Below are 18,519 nucleotides of genomic sequence, written 5' to 3'. Positions count from 1 at the left end.
TGGAGAGGAAAAATTCTTTCCAAATAATTAATTAGAGAATAAAAGTATCCATATATTCTTCGTGTACATGACGACGATCAAACTGAACGTGCACTCGCCGTTGAATTAATATAAACAATAATAAAACTTTATTTGCCACAATCAATACTATCTAACCATGTTAAGTTATATACACCATTTTTTCCAGTAACTAGCACAACGCGTGATATACAATAAATATTTTTCTTGTCATTTTAAATGCTAACAAGAAAAATACAATTTGACTTATATCGTAGTTTTAAATTATACACAGGAAGTGCATACAAACTTTTCACTTGTATGTAGAAATATAGATATATGTATATATTACGTAACTCTAATATTAATCTTTATTCTTAAACTTATTTTCAAATATAACTATTTACCAAAACCATATTTTATTGAATAAAGCCATTATTTTGTTTAATAAATAGCATTAATAAATCGATGCGCCGCAATGTCAAAGAGACAATGCTACGCGAAAGTACGCGAATATTGAAATTTCATATACTTGTTATTTTCATCTGTGTAAAATAAACTATTAAAAACGCACGCGTTATGCTGAGTTTTCCGGTACTACTTCAGCAATTAAAACTTTTACATGAAAAAAAAATGCAATTTGCCTCATCGAGATAATCGCGAGTGAGAGAAAGATCTCTGAATCGGTATACCATATTTTCCATCATTTGATAATAATTACATTTCTGATACAATTACATATTAAAAGTGTAATATTAATATAACTCTATCTTTAGCGCTTGGTCAGAATTAACGAGCGCCATTCGGATCATTCGCAAGCTTATTATTCCAAAGTATATGTCTTTGTATGATCTTTCTCTCTCCCATCTCTCTCCTTCTCTCTCCCACAATTCAACGACTTTCTTAATTCGCGATTCTGCATGAACATGAGAGGATTTAAATTCCATAAAGCAGACTTAAAACTAAACTTCAAATGCAACGTCAGCTTTATCATATCGCCGTACTCGTGCGGGTACAGGCGCGTACAGTCATCGCGTGTTGTACAGCGAAATACAAGTAATTCAACAAGAATCTACAATGGAATATGTTTGTTACATGTCACTGATTCGGCTTAGCGTTTTTTGGTAGAAAATCTTTTGTACATATATAAAAACATTAAAAGACACAAGCATCAGCACGCTGATCGGCGAACTGGACGCCCAAATAAAGTCTTCACGTAGTATAATCACCAGCTTTTTTGGAAATGTGTTTTATGTATTTCCAATGCAATATTAAAAGCCGGCATTTCGCCTCTTTATTCGGTTACCGTTACCAAGTAATAAAATATTCGGCCGAACGTCCAGAAATATATTCATGAGCGACAATTTCAAAGATTTCTGTAACAACAGCGTGTGCGTAGTGTGCTCCTGTAACAGTTCTGCCTCCAACATACGATCATGCGGTCAATCGCTCTTTGTCTTTTCGGTGGCCTCGTTATGATCCGCTTTTTTCTCTGCATCATAGCTTTCCGATTTTGTTTCAGTCTCCCGTTGGCTACCCTCGTCCTCTTCGTCGGAATAATTTGTCGGTGCTTCGCCAGGCTTTAATAATTTTCCAACGTAATCATATCTCTCTGTAATTAAAACAAACGTCGTATTTGTAATATTATCATTCTTCTAAATAATTTATTTATGTGTCTCTATTTATTTTAAACATCTGTAAATTAAAACGGACATACGGGACAAAAAAAAGCCTTAAACCGTGCTCTCATTCATTATTCATGAAAAAGCTTTAATATTGACTTAAAAATAGAATACATTATTTCATTAAGAGCGAAGAAAATATCACACTAAAAAGAATATTACATAGAGTTTCAAGTTTGTATCCTATAATAAGATGTTGCAATATATGGTTATATTTGGTTTGAATGCTCATCCGCTTATCATCATTCTGCCTTTAACATTCATTAAATACAAAATAAGAATGGAAGTGCTGAAAGTGCTGAAGAAGTGCGAACCGAACGCAGCCTATATCATTTTAGAATGTGTGCTCTACATAGATAACACTTCCAAAAGAAAGTGTTTTACTACTGAGAATTAATATTAAAATCGAGTTTTATATTTACTCCTTACATATATAAAATATGTAAATATATCAGTGCAGTGTTGCGAAATAGCGCTTTATCTCTTATTTATTACTATTGAAAGAACTATCGCTTATTTAACATATTACGCACGAATTTGTTTACCTTTAAATTGTTCTTCCCACTCCTTGATAGAATTCATTTCTGTAGTGTTGAGGTCACTTAGATCGTCATATTTATCCGTCGCAGAGGCCACTTCAAACCTTGCGAGTGCTCTACTGGCATCTCGACCACCAAACGCTTCATAGGGTCCACCTATAGGAATAGCAATATTTAATCTGTTGGAGTTTTGAGACATTAAGTAATAGAAAGTATAGATGGATTTGTGGATTGAAATTTGTAAATCAAGTTTCCTCCTTCTACTAACAATAACTAATTTAAAAATAGAATTCCATACTCATTTCTTACATGTATTAGGTGTTGGAATTAATTCGTAGCGTTTTTTAATGAAAGAATGTTATTTATTTCACATGAGCATTAAAAAATACATTAATGAAAGTACTTCCCATCACTTGTAAAACGCTACGAATTAATTTCAACACCTAATATAAATTATACAATCAGTGCATTGTTACAAAGTAGCTCCATCTCGCATTTCTTTTTCTGTTGGAAGAACTATTATTGAAAACGCATAATTTGAATTGTGCATAAAAACTGAAGTAAATAAACTTTTCTTCATAAGAATCCCCATCTATATCTATATAGAAAATGTATATTAAGCATAAGATTTTCGAAGGATGTTTACGCACATCACGTACAATCCCTTTTGACTAAAGGCACGTAACTGATTGGATCTTTACATATCGTTTGCGTTCAGCGGAAAAAAAGCAGCTTCGCAAGTATTGTAAAATTCATTAATATGATAATACTGCATTTAGCAAATTATTTATTTTACAACTGGTGAAAGTTTTCTTCGTTTCAATTGGATTATATTTTTATATCGAGAGGAATATATTCTATCTAATGAAAAAAACTGCCAATAATTGTAGAATATACATTCTGCTGAACATGAGCAATGGCTCAGTTAAAAAAAAAACAGTTTTGTAAATGTAGTAAAATTCTTTAATGCAATTGATTCCTGCCTTTGGTTCCTTATGGATCTAAATGTACAAAATAATCATATTAAAGAATTTTACAACAATTGCAAAGCTGTTTTCTCTGCTGAATGCAGCTATTAGTTCATACATCTAAATCCAGTAACGAACCAAGGATCTATCATATCATGAAGAATTTATAAGCCGAGCTGTTTTTCTGCTGAAACACAGCCTTATCTTTATTAGAAATTAAAGAGGATGTAAAACAAGTGTGGGACACTCTTTCGTGTGCTAATTCAAATGATCTCAGCTGCAATCGCTTATCAACTTTATGACTTTGCTCGGTGGGCTTATAGATTCCGAAAATAATTTTCCAGTTCTGGAGTTTCGCCAACCATAGGCCCTGTTCTTTCAACTGAACTCTTTCACGTTCACCTTTCTTCCTTTTTCTTCATAATAGTAGAAAGATGAACCGTGAAAAGAACAGGCTTCTTACATCCGTTCGTGCTACATACTTAGACGCGAGACCTCTCACCAGGCTATACGTCACGGAACGTGATAAACCGCTATCGTTAGCTTAGTATCGCGGCGCAATTGGAGAGGCACAATTGGTCGTGACGATCGCGAGACTTTCGCGATTTTATTTCTGCTCGTGTGGAGTATGATATCATCGGACACTCCTTCTAGAGATTAATAAAAAAAACGAAGTCCAATGAAGTCTGAGAGAAAAAGAAATATAGATTGAAAAAAATGAGAATGAGAGAGAAGGGAAGAGGAAGAGACGGAGAATTAAATCATGATCAGGAGGAGGGGGAAGGAGAGGGGGAAAAAAAACATCGTTCGATCGCCAACAAGCGCGATAGAGATCGGCGGGTGAAGGAGAATTGATCCGCTGATGCGGAATGCCCCGGCGACGACTCACCAGGGCCGTAGAACCTGACGCCTCTGGCGACATCGTACACGCTGCCGTTGACGGCGACGAGTATCCGGCCGTCCGAGCCCTTGCCGTCGTATTTGGTCAGCTCCTCGATCGTAAAATCGCGGCGTAGCTTCGGCAGCTTCTTCACTTCCTGCACAGGCTCCTCGGGCCGGGTGCGGCTCTTCACGATCTTATACACCAGAATAGCGATCACGCCCACGAGGGCGAGATTCAATGGGTTCTTGACGATCTCGGCAATAAAGTCCGACAGGAACTGCGACTGTTGTTGCTGCTGCTGCTGCTGTTCCGGAGCCGTGGCGGCCGGCGAGCCGCTCTTCTCGGCCATCTTGACCAAAACCAAACTGAGTCTATCAGTGAGCGAGCGAGGAGTGTAGAGGAGTGCCGTCGAGGAAGACGAGAGGTTACGATCAACCGCGCCGGGTAAGAGACCGAAACGCGGTATGCGCGCTCCCGAGATTCCGAACTTCTCTACGTGTGCCGTACGTGCGTGCACGCGCAATGATGCGTATACGTGCGACGCGTGCTTGCCGACCGATGTACAATAGAACAGAGGGCGACTGAGAGAGAGGGAGAGAGTACACAGGGAAGCGGGGTGGCGGGAAAACAGAGACGATCGTCGGAAATCCGCGGACTAATATCGGCCGACTAGGCGCCGCTCGCCGACGAGAATGACGACGACTCGAACGTCTCGAACTCGAACTCGGCGCGCGCGATGATAATCATACGATACGAATGATGCGTACCGGTGCGCCGTACGCGCATTACGTAGTTTTCTTGCCCCTCCCACCTTCCCGTTTCTCTCCTTTCCCCCGCTCATGTGGCATGTGGCATCAGGCATGTGGCGTATGCGGTATGAACGGCGTGACGAGAGAGGCGTGAGAGAGACGAGACGAGAGAGGCGTGAGAGAGACGAGACGAGAGAGGCGTGAGAGAGACGAGACGAGAGTCGCCTTTACTCGCCTTCTACGTGGCTGCATCGCGATGGTGCGTTGCAGGGCCGTACGCAATGGAGACTATAGGTTTGTTTCTCTTTTAGCTCAACTTCCTACACGGTTCATCTTTCCACTCCAACGTGGAGAGAAAAGGAAGAAAGGTGAATCGTGCAAGAACTCCAGTTAAAAAGAACAGGCCTTATAGTGGAGATTTTGTCAAAATCTCACGAGAAAGAAAAAGATGCTTTCTAAATGAATTAAATTTCTGAAGAGTGAAATCTACTCGCACTTAAAATTAAAAATTGAGCGATTCTTTTTCAAGACCGGCTCAATTTTCACTCTAAGTGTGAGATTCTACTCTAAAGATTTTAGAGTATATATAATTTTTCGCTGTATATATATATATATTGTATATATTACCTATTATTCTAACTAGTACTCTGTTTCACTCTGTAATTTTAATTAAGATAATAAAATAAGTTAAAGTGAAATAGTATATTATACAGGGTGATCTACTTAAATCAATCATCTGAAATATCTCGTTTATTTTTCATGATATAAAAAAATTTTTCAAATGAAAGTGGAAGAGTTTCGAGGGATATTTTGGTCATATTGATTTCTTTTTTAAGTGGAGGTGTCAAAAAGATATGAAGGTATTTCCACTTTTTTAAATGAAATTGTATGATTTTTTTTTTACACAATATGATTCTTCTAATTATTCTGTATATAAAAATATTAAGGTAATATCAAAAAATCAATGACGAGATATTTTACATTTTATTCTGATACATAAAAAATGTTAAATAACTCGTAAATTATTAACTTTTTGATAATCGTACCTTAATACTTTTACGAACAGAATAATGAGATGAATCAGTTGATGGAAAGAAAACACATAGTTGCTTATTTAAAAAATTATCCATTTTGCATACATATTTTTTTAAAGCAACGATAAGTTTTTTTTTACACTAACTGATTCATCTCATTATTCTGTTCATAAAAGTATTAAGGTATGATTATCAAAAAGTTAATAGTTTACGAGTTATTTATAACATATTTATTATTTTATATCAATATGTGTCAGAATAAAATGTAAAATATCTCGTAAACTATTGGTTTTTTTTATATTACTACCTTAATACTTTTATATGCAGAATAATTAGAGGAATTATAAAAAAAATCATACAATACGTTCCCCTCGAAACCGTTCCACTTTCGTTTAAAATATTTGTTTGTATCATCAAAAATAAGCAAAATATTCAAGATGTTTGATTTAAATGGAGATTAACCCTATATATAAGGAGAAATTATATGTATCTTTTTATAGTAGGATTTTGACAAAATTGTTTGTGGCCGAATTCTGATACGGTTCCAAGTTCCAAGGATCGCGAGGGATAGCAAGGCTGAAAAGATTTGTTCATGTTGCGCTTCCTAAGCAGAACACAAGTCATCATGACAGCAAAATGACGTGACAATGTACTTCAAAATACTAAAAGTCACTTTTCAATCATTTACGATTTACGATTCATTTTAACGTTATTTTTTGTGACTTGTTCTGGTTGGGTTCTTACACTCGGAATTTTCTTTTTCAATGTTAAAATATAAAATTTATCTCATTTCAGATACAAATATTTTTAAAGATTTCAAAAGTAACGCCAATGAATTTACTTTTGTATGTCCCAGTCCGACTTGTCGATTTATATAAAAATTACTTTTTCTAATTAGACCATAAATGAGCTTATAAATTAATAAAGCTTATAATAAAGCTTATAAATTAATTTATGAAATATAAATTAGTTTGCCGATTAATTCTTTGATTTATTAATTAGTTATATTTCACTAATTTGTTAATCAGTTCTAATTCCTTCTTTTCGTCTCTTTCTATCTTCATCTATTCGTTTTTTTAATTACATTTTTTAATTTTCAAATCTGATAAACCGTGTAGCTCGTAACCGTAAGTTTCGCGATTCCTGCTTAGAGAATCATTGTTATTAACGATTATTAATTATTAATGCTGAGTATATTAATATGATACTAGTAATATATGGTATAATGTAGCAAAAAACTGAAACTTTGCATCCTCGTCATTGACGTAACTGACGTCAACGTACACGTAGATCATAACATGAAACGATGAATCTTCACAGCTCCATAATTCAGCTTTTTGAGCATTTATTTCGACATTTCGCTGACATTTTTTTTCATTTAAAGTTTAAACTTCAAAATGTTTCCAGTCGACAAACTGAAACATCTACGTTATAATTTCGCACTCAACGATATAATAATACCCGTTTTCATTAATGTAGATTAACTTCAATCTTGATTCAATTACTCTTCATTCTTTTAATTACACCTGGAAAAATATAAAGACTAAATTGAGTTGAAATTTACATTGGTGAGACCATGTGAATGTGAGTATATTATTTAAAAAATGAAAAGTAAATTGAACTGAGATTAAAATTAATCTACATTGATAGAAATAATAATCTATATTAATATAAATATAACTATATGTAATACAAATATATGATGTTACATAATAGTTATATTGTTGAATGTTGTACTCTGGCAAAAATAAAAATCGGTGCGTCAAATGTAAGAAAAGAGTAACAGAAAAGTAAATTAAATTTTTAAGGCCCAATTCCACAATTCACAGTTAACTCTTAACCAAGGTTCAACTTATTCATTGTCTCTTTCCAATTCTATAATTGGGAAAAGATGAAAAACAAGTCGAACCTCGATTAAGAGTTAACCGTGAGTTGTGAAAATGAGCCTAAGAAGCGAAAATTGAAACAACGAAAAATAAAAGAACGTTCAAGTTTATGCTTCTTTTATTCTGTCTCCTTAATTATATTCGACATTTAACTTACACTTCGATTTTTATTTTCGCTAGGGGAATTATAACATTGATGTTATCTTTAGTTGATATCGACTGGGTTAATCATATCAAAGTACAGGGTTGGCCATATTCGACGGAAAGACCTTGAACCCTATTAAATGATTTTTAAAATGAACAGCAAAAAATGTTTTTTCCCATGATTGAAAAAAAAACATCTTTCCGTCGAATATGGCCAACCCTGTATATATAATCTATATTTCTGTATACTCATTTTCTACGAAGCCTAAAATGTCGAAGCCTAACGAAGCCTAAATGAGTGTACCGTTTCTCATTTCCTCTCTCCTTGTCGAGTGAGAAACAGTTATGTCACGACAGGAGAAAAAAACCTTGAGAAATTATCGTTTCTTGTGAAATTTTCTTATATAAAATTTCATGATAAAATTATACGAGGATCGTTTTCTCGCCTTGTTATCACACGTGAGCTTCGTTTCAGGGTCTCGATGTATTGTCAGATGTCTATATCCAGTAATTTACGAGAAGAAAAACGTATATAATTATGCGCATCGATTCTTCAAAGTCATGCTACGCAAAGTCACGTGCTCTAGATATTTCCCATGCATACATCTGCGCCGTCGCGATTAGGTTAGCCCCACCGCAATTATGACGGTCACGAGACCGAACGAATACTATTATGATTATAATAGTATCCTCGTTACTTTTACTCTCTTTTTTTTACTTTACGTAACGCAAAACAACTCGCGAAACGATAACTTTATCCATCCTAAAATTCCTATACTCGCTGTAGATCGTTCATACACAGCATAAAATATTTTATGTAAATCATTTTTTGGAATATTTCCATGAGATATTACAGAAATATTTTGTAAAATATTTTAAAATATTGCACTAAAACATTTAAAAAAAAAGTATTTTAAAAATATTGTACAAATATTATAAAAACAAGAATATTTTAAAACTTAAATTTCCTAGATATACTTGTATTTAAAAAATTTTTGAAATATTTCTAATCTTGTAATAAAATATTTTGAAAATATTTATAAAATATTTCATGCTTTGTGAGCAGTAATCACAATTGTTCTCTAGCAAAACAAATCACGAAAATGTTCAAAATGATATTAAAATGAATCGTAAATGAAAGTGATTATTGGTAATCATTTTGGCGCCAGTTTGATATTATGATTTGTGTTCTGCTTGGGTTGACGCAATTGTCTCAATTTTATTCAAAATATTATTCATTCGTATCAATAGTTGCTTTCCATTTACACCACTTCTTAGATATGATAATTCTCACTTGTGATGTCATAACTCAGTTGAATGCGCGTTCCTTTTACATTCTAACAAGTGAGATTTAATTGAGTTTTTACCTATAATCTGCACAAGATCGAGATTGTATGTGAGTCTCGTAAATTCTTTAAAAGTCAGGTTCGAATTTGTGTTGTAATGTGATAACTTTTTATCAAACTAAGCAAATAATAACGTCATTAATCTCTGAGTATGAAATATCAGCTCACTTCAGACTCAGTTTCACTTGTGTGTAAATGGAAAGCAATTAATGTCTATCTAAGCAGACTATTTACGTTTAACAAACATTTAGCTAAAACGTTTTTAATGTTTCTATGGTATATAAAAATATTAAATGTTAACGTTATTAACGTGTTAAATATACATTTGTTATAAATCTAATAATAGTTCAGCGTGCGCGCGTTTAAAAACAGCATTTTGAATTATTTTTATAGTTAAAAAAAATGTTAAATAGACATTACAAATGCTCTAAGCCTGTAGGCTTATCTTCAGACTTATCAATTTTTATACTTCCAATTCTTAGAATTAGAAAAAAAATAAAAAACAAAATTGAGATTAAAGTTAACTTACACACACACGCACGCACACGCACACATTAGTAGAAATTATACATATAAACAATTTCTTCCTTTAATTCTTTTCAAAATGATAAGTTTTTCTTAGCGCTGCACTGCAGAACTTTTCCTTTTGCCTTCGCCAAATTCCAAACAAATACCTTTTTTATTTTAAGTACAGAGAGTATACATCAAATTTAATTTGACTATAAATATAGTTTTCGCTTATAAAGATATAAACAAGCTATAAACAAATAAAACTGGGTTGTTCTTTACAAGTTCCTTTTGTCTTTCATTTTTTCCTACAGCATCCATTTGTATTTATCTTGTTTCAAATGAAAAAACTACGAACAACAAATCTAATATTTTGTTCATACAGATTTGTTCGATATATTATGTATTAGAATCAGTCATTTTATTTATGGCAATCATCTACATTAAAACGCAGTTGCGTAGCAAATGACAATAAGTTTTTTTATACATGTAATATATATATAATATAATCTACTTATACTCAGATAAATTGTACTTATAGTGGACGGCACTGTTGTATCGAGAATACTGACGCTTTGTCAATCGCTTCTAAGTCGATAGAAATAGCCTATTTACTACCGTTACTGTTTGTAGATAAAGCCGCTGTCTCCTAATTACATTGCGTTTACCTGAGATAATGCAATAATAACAAGACAGCTCTGATTCGCGCAACACATGTGCAAATGTCTATATAAACTCTGTCTCTCTATTGTACCCTTAGTTTGTGTGAGCTATAGTTGCCTCTTGTACACTTAAGTACTTTATATATTTAAAAGTACATTTATGTACTTTTAAATATATAAAAAGTTTATACATGTTTGAACTTTTATAATCTTACATGTTAAGCCTTTATAATCACTTTCTCCTCTTGGTAATCGAGGTATGGACGGATATCGGTGACGGACGATACGGCTTCGGAATTAACTCTCTCTGAGCACATTGGACAAGTCTCTTCGGATTCCACAATTCTAGATGTAACAAATTATATTGTAATAGATAATCTAAGTATTTACACTCTTTTGTGATATCTTGGTGAAATATTTTTTTAATTTTTATAATAAATTTCATAATTTTTCAGAATAATTTTATAACCTTTTAAAAAATTGTTCTTCTAAACACTTTTTAAAAGTGTCTAAAATCCTTCATAAACATAATTTCTAAAATGTTCTGAGATTTCTCCAATTTCTATAATTTTTGATAAAATTTGAAAAAATTTAAAGGATATTTTTTTCAGAAATTATAAAATGGGAAATTCTAGAATATTTTAGAATTCATATATATAAATTCTAAAAAAAGATTTTCTCAAAAAGATATAGTACTTCTCTGAAAAATGTTTCAACTCACATAAAAATTCTGAGAAAAGTTTTGATTAGAATATTTACCTTAGAAATTCACTTCTGATGGCTGGGAAATCACACTGGGGGCATACTGTAAAATCATCCTCCACAATGTGTCGTCCCTGCAAACAATAACGATAGAAACTTCACTGGTATTCTTTTATTTTACTTTTATTTTCGTTAATAAGTGACAATTAAAGAGCTTTACCGTTGCAATGCAAAAAGGTATGGTGTTTTTACACTTATCACAGGTTACTTCAGTCTCGGGAAGTCTACTTTTGCAGTATGGACATGGAGTAAGAGGCTCATCCTCATTCTCGATATCCTTCGTTCTCGGCGGTTTCCTAACGATTGCCTCGATCTTCTTACTATACTTCGCGTCGATTTGTCCCCGATATTCAGGGCGCATCAGCATCGCGGCAAAATTGAAAGCTGCGTTTTTTAAGCCCGCCCGATGGCATTCTATTACAGTCGAAGTTAATATCGGTACAATATCTGAAATATATAATGTATTTGTGTCATAAATTGAACATTTTCCGAGTATTTTCATTCGTATTAATTACCGCATTGCGGACAGCGATTCTTGTTATACTAACGTGAAGGAAATTTTGATATATTATTGGCAACCCTTATAAGCATTCGGGCGCCTCGTAAATGATCGCTCCTCTTCACGTGCAATCTCACCAGAATGTAGGAATGAAGGAGTCTTAAATTGGTTTGCATTTCCAAGGGTATCGTAATTTTATTTCTCTTCAATTCTTGGTACATACCGAACAAAACGTCGTGAGCGTTTCTGTAGTTTCCTGCAATAAAAAATCCATAATTGCAGCGCTACGCGTTTTCGATATGGACATAAATACATACCATTAACTTGCTCCTCATTTGCAATTATAATCGCCGTTTTAGCCGCTTCTTTATATTGCTTCCTAGCCATATACAATCGAAATAAATATTTCGGATCCTAAATAAGGGATACAAACATATTAGAATTCATTGTATAATACTAAAAGTAATATTTTTTACTTAAAAGGAATAAATTATTATAAAAATAAAGAAAATATTGAAAAACTAAAGATTTCGTCAATATAAAAAACATAATTATTGAAAAGTTAAAAAAATTCAGAATTCTATCTTTGTACAAAAATATAATATTTATCTAAAAAAAAATAGAAATGATCAATAATGGCCACTCGATACTTCTTGTGTTTTAAGCAACATTTACATGTAAATATAACAACCTTTGGTACTCCATCGCCACCTAATAAGAAATCTATCAATTGATTAGCTAATTTATCATCCTTAGAAGATGCGATAGCATCTATGGCGTAAGTAATTGCTCTATCGTCGTCTGGAACTAGTTGAGCAGCTTTTAATAAATGTCGCAAAGCCTAAAAAAAGAAATCCGTCAAAATATTGTATAAATTGATACTGTATAAATAAAATTGATGTATATAAATAAAATTTGATATTGCAAATTTACCTTCTGATATTCTTTAGCGTGGAAATAGTATTTCCCAGCTAAAAGATTATTTTTCTGAGACTCGAAATGCATTGCGAGGCTTCTAAAATCTTCTTTCCGGACATTAGTGTCATCGATCGTGTTTACCAAGATTTCTCCGTACAATTCCATTTTGCCGTGCTGATTGGCCAATTGAAAGGCTTCATCGTGACAGTTTGATAGAATTAAGAATTTAATAGCTGAATTATAGTCATTCATCTTTTGGAAATATTTTGCAATCATTTTTGCACCTTCTATGCTTTTAGTTTGTTGAACAACTTCAACACTACGAGCTGTGGAATAAATAATATAATTAAGCATGTCATCGAATATTACTAATATATCTTATGAGACAGTAAAATATATTTACCAGGATTATTTAAATATTCCAAATTAATTCTGATTATATTATCGTAATCCTTGGCGGTTTCATATGCTTTGGCAGCTTCTTCATATTTACCCTCAGATTCTTTGGCTTTTGCGTATTGTATATTAATTTTTGCCGATGATATTTGCGGTAGGAGCTGTCCCACTTTGTGCCAATTTTTTAATTTTATATATGCAGAGGCAGCTTTGTCGAAGTATTCTGACTTTTCGTATAATTGCGCAGCTTCGCTGAATTGCTTCATTGATTCTAAAATCTCCGCACATTCTTTCCGTAGTAGCCTCGAGCTTTCGTTATCCATAGCTATTCCAACGCCTTTTCTGCTGTCACCACATCTTATAGACATTCTCGCTATTCCCGCTAAACATTGAGTTCGATGATGAGGATTTTGCGCAGCCAAAGTGGACGTATTGTAGTCGACTAGACCGCGTTCGTAATTTGTTAAAGCTTTTGGATAGTTTCCTCTACACAAAGAGATATATTTAGTAATTATTATATATTTGTAATATATATTTGTAATATGACAAATTTGTTATACATATTTTTATGAAATATTTTATTAAAGATAAATAATTGGCTAATAATAAGTTGTAATCATTATATATTATCATCACATATAATCTAACTTTATTTTTAATGAAGTACTTAATGGTATTAATTTAAAAAATCTTACGTGAACTCCAATTGTTGGGCGTATTCTCTGGCGATAAAAGGGATTTCGTCGGGTTTTAATTTTTGTGCCAAACTTAATGCTTGTTCCCACTGCATTAAATCTCTCCTTAGATATAAGGCCTGTACAGGCTCAGAAGATTGCAGAAAGTATTTTTCGGCTTCATTATAATTTCCTAGTAATATACATGCATGACCGCACAACAAAGCCAATTCATCTATATTCTCCATAGTTTGTAATGTCCACACCATTGCTGCATCTTCCATTTGCCGATATACGCGAATAGCTATAACATACGATCAATTCAATTAACATATTTCAATAATACAATATATTATATAATATATAATATATTATGTAATATATAAAATTAATGATTATATAACATTATACAATATCATAATCATATAACAATAACATTACACTTACCAAATTCGACATTTAAATTTGCAATAGCGCTTCGTCCCAGTTTTAGCCATGTATCTTTGTCGTTCAATTTTTCGCAACTACTCCATGCTTGCTGAAATCTAAAAAATAATTCGAAAGCATTCTTTTAAATATTTTATATACATTTCTCTACTTTCAAATTGGATTATGTAAAGCTTACCGTCTGCATAAAATTTGATTCTCAAAAATCTCATTAATTTTTTTCGATTCCACGATATTCCCTACTTCTTCGTGAGATGTTAATGTTAATTGTATTAATTTACTACCCATTGTACTCAGCGTTACTTCGCCAGAGTACATTAGTAAAGGCACTGAGTCTGATGGCAACTTGGTCGTATTTATTTTTATTATTTTGGTACCTGTTCATGGCATAATCAGGTATGAGACTTCATAGTAATAATGTATAACGCTCATTCAGGTTTACTTGCCTTCAATAAAGTATTTTACGAAAATGTACGTTACAATAATGCTTTTGTTATACACTGCAAATATAGTACGTTCAAATATGTTCTGATCCCAGAGAATATCATCAATGTTATCAGGACAATCAGGCACAGCAATGGCCGCTTCGTTTATCGGATCAAATACATAAGCATCCAACTTATTATCAATAAAACACAATTGTACTCCATTCGCATCTAGATATAGCTCCTTTATTCCATTGTTATGTATAAATTCAGTACATTGATGAAATGTTTCCAAGCAAAAATATATAATGTGACCCATCTAAAAATTAAAAATAGTATAGTCTTCTAATTTATAACATTATTCAAAATTATCGCATGATTCTAACTTACATCATTACCATAAACTAGAAAATCAGAGCAAAGTGCGTGACACGTTATTCTACTGTGAGAAGAATTTGAATCTGGAAACATCTTTGTATCCTTCCCGCTATTTATTAGAGCCTGATCGGATTTAATCTGTACATAAAGAATTAATAAGCCTGCCTTGTTTTTGAAATTTTTACTATTAATTAAAAATTTCTAATTACCGAATGCAACTGCAGTTTCCCATCGAATAGTGCCGATACATATGTCTCGTTCAAGCGTATACTATCTATCGTAGCTAAATAGTCCCTTTCGAAATGTATTTGATCATAATGGCTTATAGACAAATCCCAAAAGAGCGCTCTATTATTTAATCCTACTGCTAAATGTATTGGTCCCACTGCTAATATTGCCGGTTCTATTATAGTATTGATTATTTGCGGACTCGGTTTGTCCTGAAAATATAATTTGTCCTGATAAAAAATGTCTACTCTATTATTATGCATTAACGAAGATACCTTATCTAAAGTATAAAGATGTACAGCCACTTCCATCAGACTCGTTAGTAATGCTATTCTATTGCCGCAGACGCTGGTTAATTTTGGAATCTCTATCAAATAAATTAAAATATTGCCGACGTAAGTTACAACTGCCAGCATCGTTCCGTCCGTCGACCATTCGATATTGCTAATTCCATTCTCATTGGTCACCGTGACCAACGTCTCGGTTTCCTCCAGATTCTGCAAACTATGTACTTTCAACATACTGTCGCCACAAGTAGCCACTTTACCAACTGCTTGACTCAGCGCAATATCTGACAGAGAATCTCTGTGATTCTTGATTTGAAATAATTCTTGACCAACTTCCTTTATATGTGTAGATATCGCTATAAAGAAACCAGCTTCGAATCCTACTAATATGTAACCGTCGCCATACCTATAAAGTGGAAGTGCATGTACATCATAATTGATATAATAAATCAGAGTTTATTAAAATTATTTGTTAATACTAGCAAATAATTACCACTTGTAAGTTACAATTAATCCATAACGTTTCTGAAATGCCAATTCAATAGGGTTTTCTGGGTCCAGAATATTGTACAAGAATAATGTCGTTTTACTAACAATAAGGGATACCTAAACATATTTTTGAATATATAAAAGTAACAACTGTATATATTTTATAGATGTTTTTCATAACGAGTGTTATAAAATCATGTACCGTGTTTTCACCGCCTATTCTGTGATCCATTTTCATCTCGCTAAATTGTATATGAGACGGATCGCCTTGAAGAGTTATCTCTCGACGAGTGTTTCCTTCGCTCGTACTGATAGTCAAAACCTTGTCCTCACTTGCCAAGGCAAGAAGACCATCCATCGACCATGCGCCACATAAAATACGCTTTCTATGTTTTCCCAAAATAGGTATCCGCCTGTGTAACACAAAACAATTAAATGAAACAATTTTAAAATATTTTACACATTGTGAATGCTTTCTAGCAAGAGATACAAATAACACAGTATAATACAGTGAATTAGAGATCCTATAACAAAGTCTGGCCATGAATGATTTTGTTAAAAATTCTAAGAGAAAAAAGTATGTATACTGTTCCTGTGTAGATATAGGGTGTTTGAACGATAAATCTTTCGCATAGGGGCAGAATGGACTAAACTGAGAAGAAAAGTCCTCTATCATTTTACAATTTCCACGATAATTAATGAGTTATTAACTTATGAAAATAGTCAAATTCGTCCTACCAAATGCAAACGCGCGACAGGATAGGATCGTCCAGCGCGGTGAAACGCGTGTTCGTCGTCGCTAGACATGTTGTTTACAAGCGGCAGTTGCCATCGCACATTATGTCTAGCGTTTTTCAAATACTTTGTATTATTTTATTTTAACTGTCTCACTTTGTAACTTAAGATTATAAAGTGAGACAGTATAGAGTAAGTAAATGAATTAGGGTCATTCATACACTACACTAGATTAATATGAATTAAAGGCTGCTTTATATATGTAAAATATGTATTATAAACACAATGACATAATCAACTTCAGACTCTATTATATGCTGTTTATAATAAATCATTACATTCTTGTTGCTAATGTTAAGTAAAGATGAAATGATTACTATATTATAATGTCTCTTGCTAGGAAACATTATTTATAATTTGTTTGTTATGGTTGATATCATACTTGGCATTTATGTGATCGTAAAGCACCAGATTTCCTTTCTGTGTCCCTATAGCCAGTAGACAACTCTTTTTTGCCCACATCATACAAGTAAGCCCATCCCTCACACCCGCATCTATCTGGGCCTTTTTCCCAGTTGTGGCGTCCCATAGAATTATAGTTGACGAATTCTGCGATATTATTGCTAGTAGATCCCCATCTGAATCCCAGCCAAAGCCAGTGCATAATCCGGAAATTTGTATTCGTTCCTGAATATCTCCTTGTCTATCAAAAATAGCAACGGTGGAATCGCAACCTGTCGTGGCCAAATGTGTACTATTACCAGGGCGCCAAGAAATATAAACGTTACCACTGCCATGGGGTTGGTCTAGTCGATAAAGGACCTGTTATTAAATGTATACAATTAAATAAACATTTCTTTATAGATTTGTTTTTTTTTATAGTTGAATTAGTTGAACTATACTTTTGAAAGTTACTGAAATAAGAATATGTGCTTGATACTTGATTAAAATGAGAAAAAAAATTGTTTACTGCAGAAATAAAAAATATATCCCATATACAAATAGTAGAAAACCAAAGCATAAAATTTGTGTAGCAGATCAAATAAGACGAACAGGGATATAAATTTGATGGTCAAAATAGAATATATTTTTCCCTTTTTATATCGTTAATTTTTTTTTTTTTTTTTGTATCATTAACATTTTTATTAAATAACTTCATATAGAGTACAGCTGTCGATGCTACATAACCTACCTTCTCCGACGACATCATAACGCGGAGAATATGTCTCTCACGGAGAAATTAGTCGATTGGCGCATTTAAATGATAGGTCTATATGGCATCAGAATGTACATAGCTTAAATATTGATTTATTAAACAGTGTCGCTTTCGCGTGCCGATATATCTCATACGTCGGCCATATTGTTTATATTTCTGTGCATTTGTATTCTATATCGCTTTTGATTGATTTGTGTTAAAGTCACTAGATTTCTAAAGTACCGCGAACTCATATCCATTTTGACGCGAAACGCGACCATTTCGAATTTATGTATTTATATATGTACTTTATTTTGGAAAATAAACCTGTTAAGTACGTAAATAAATGTTTTTTGATTGTAATTAATTTATTTATAATAAAAAAATATGTATAAATGCTTAATTTTTATTATTTAGTTTAATATAGGTTTATTTGTAGAAGTTTAATGCATGTGTGTGAAAATGCACGAAGGATCTGATTGATGTCGGTGGTTCTGATTTTTTTTTAGTAAAAGAAGTAATTTAAATTCGACTTTGTTAGGAATAGGTCATATCATAGCTAAATATAAATGTTAACTAAATAATAACAATATAATTACATCACCTAATTAATATAATTATATCAGCTTCTTATATTTCTTCAGTAATATTCAGAACTGTTAGAACTATCTAGTTTTACTATTATTCAA

The 18,519-nt window shown here is 32.9% G+C and overlaps 2 protein-coding genes across 2 annotated transcripts; both read right to left on the bottom strand.

Moving 5' to 3' along the window:
• Positions 1 to 31: 31 nt before the first annotated feature.
• On the bottom strand, positions 32 to 4,853 carry MSBP (membrane steroid binding protein). The gene is made up of 3 exons (XM_011070464.2): positions 4,076 to 4,853; positions 2,225 to 2,374; positions 32 to 1,609 (listed from the first exon to the last, which is right to left on the bottom strand). Exons 1-3 carry the CDS (start codon positions 4,416 to 4,418, stop codon positions 1,440 to 1,442), a joined length of 663 nt encoding a protein of 220 aa, XP_011068766.1. The 5' UTR covers positions 4,419 to 4,853; the 3' UTR covers positions 32 to 1,439.
• A 5,248-nt stretch (positions 4,854 to 10,101) lies between these two features.
• Oseg6 (intraflagellar transport protein Oseg6) lies at positions 10,102 to 18,438 on the bottom strand. The gene is made up of 19 exons (XM_011070465.2): positions 17,828 to 18,438; positions 17,078 to 17,457; positions 16,103 to 16,313; positions 15,905 to 16,017; positions 15,400 to 15,817; positions 15,106 to 15,336; positions 14,909 to 15,034; positions 14,540 to 14,837; positions 14,272 to 14,470; positions 14,094 to 14,191; positions 13,668 to 13,950; positions 12,980 to 13,458; positions 12,592 to 12,902; positions 12,350 to 12,499; positions 11,976 to 12,072; positions 11,708 to 11,914; positions 11,320 to 11,606; positions 11,157 to 11,233; positions 10,102 to 10,742 (listed from the first exon to the last, which is right to left on the bottom strand). Exons 1-19 carry the CDS (start codon positions 17,843 to 17,845, stop codon positions 10,616 to 10,618), a joined length of 4,110 nt encoding a protein of 1,369 aa, XP_011068767.1. The 5' UTR covers positions 17,846 to 18,438; the 3' UTR covers positions 10,102 to 10,615.
• Positions 18,439 to 18,519: the final 81 nt, after the last annotated feature.

Source organism: Acromyrmex echinatior, chromosome 1, assembly GCF_024713525.1.
Source record: "Acromyrmex echinatior isolate Ae372 chromosome 1, ASM2471352v2, whole genome shotgun sequence".
Classification (NCBI taxonomy): Eukaryota; Metazoa; Arthropoda; class Insecta; order Hymenoptera; family Formicidae; genus Acromyrmex; species Acromyrmex echinatior.
Note: the sequence above shows the minus strand (reverse complement) of the source record. Positions and strands in the feature narration are given on the sequence as shown.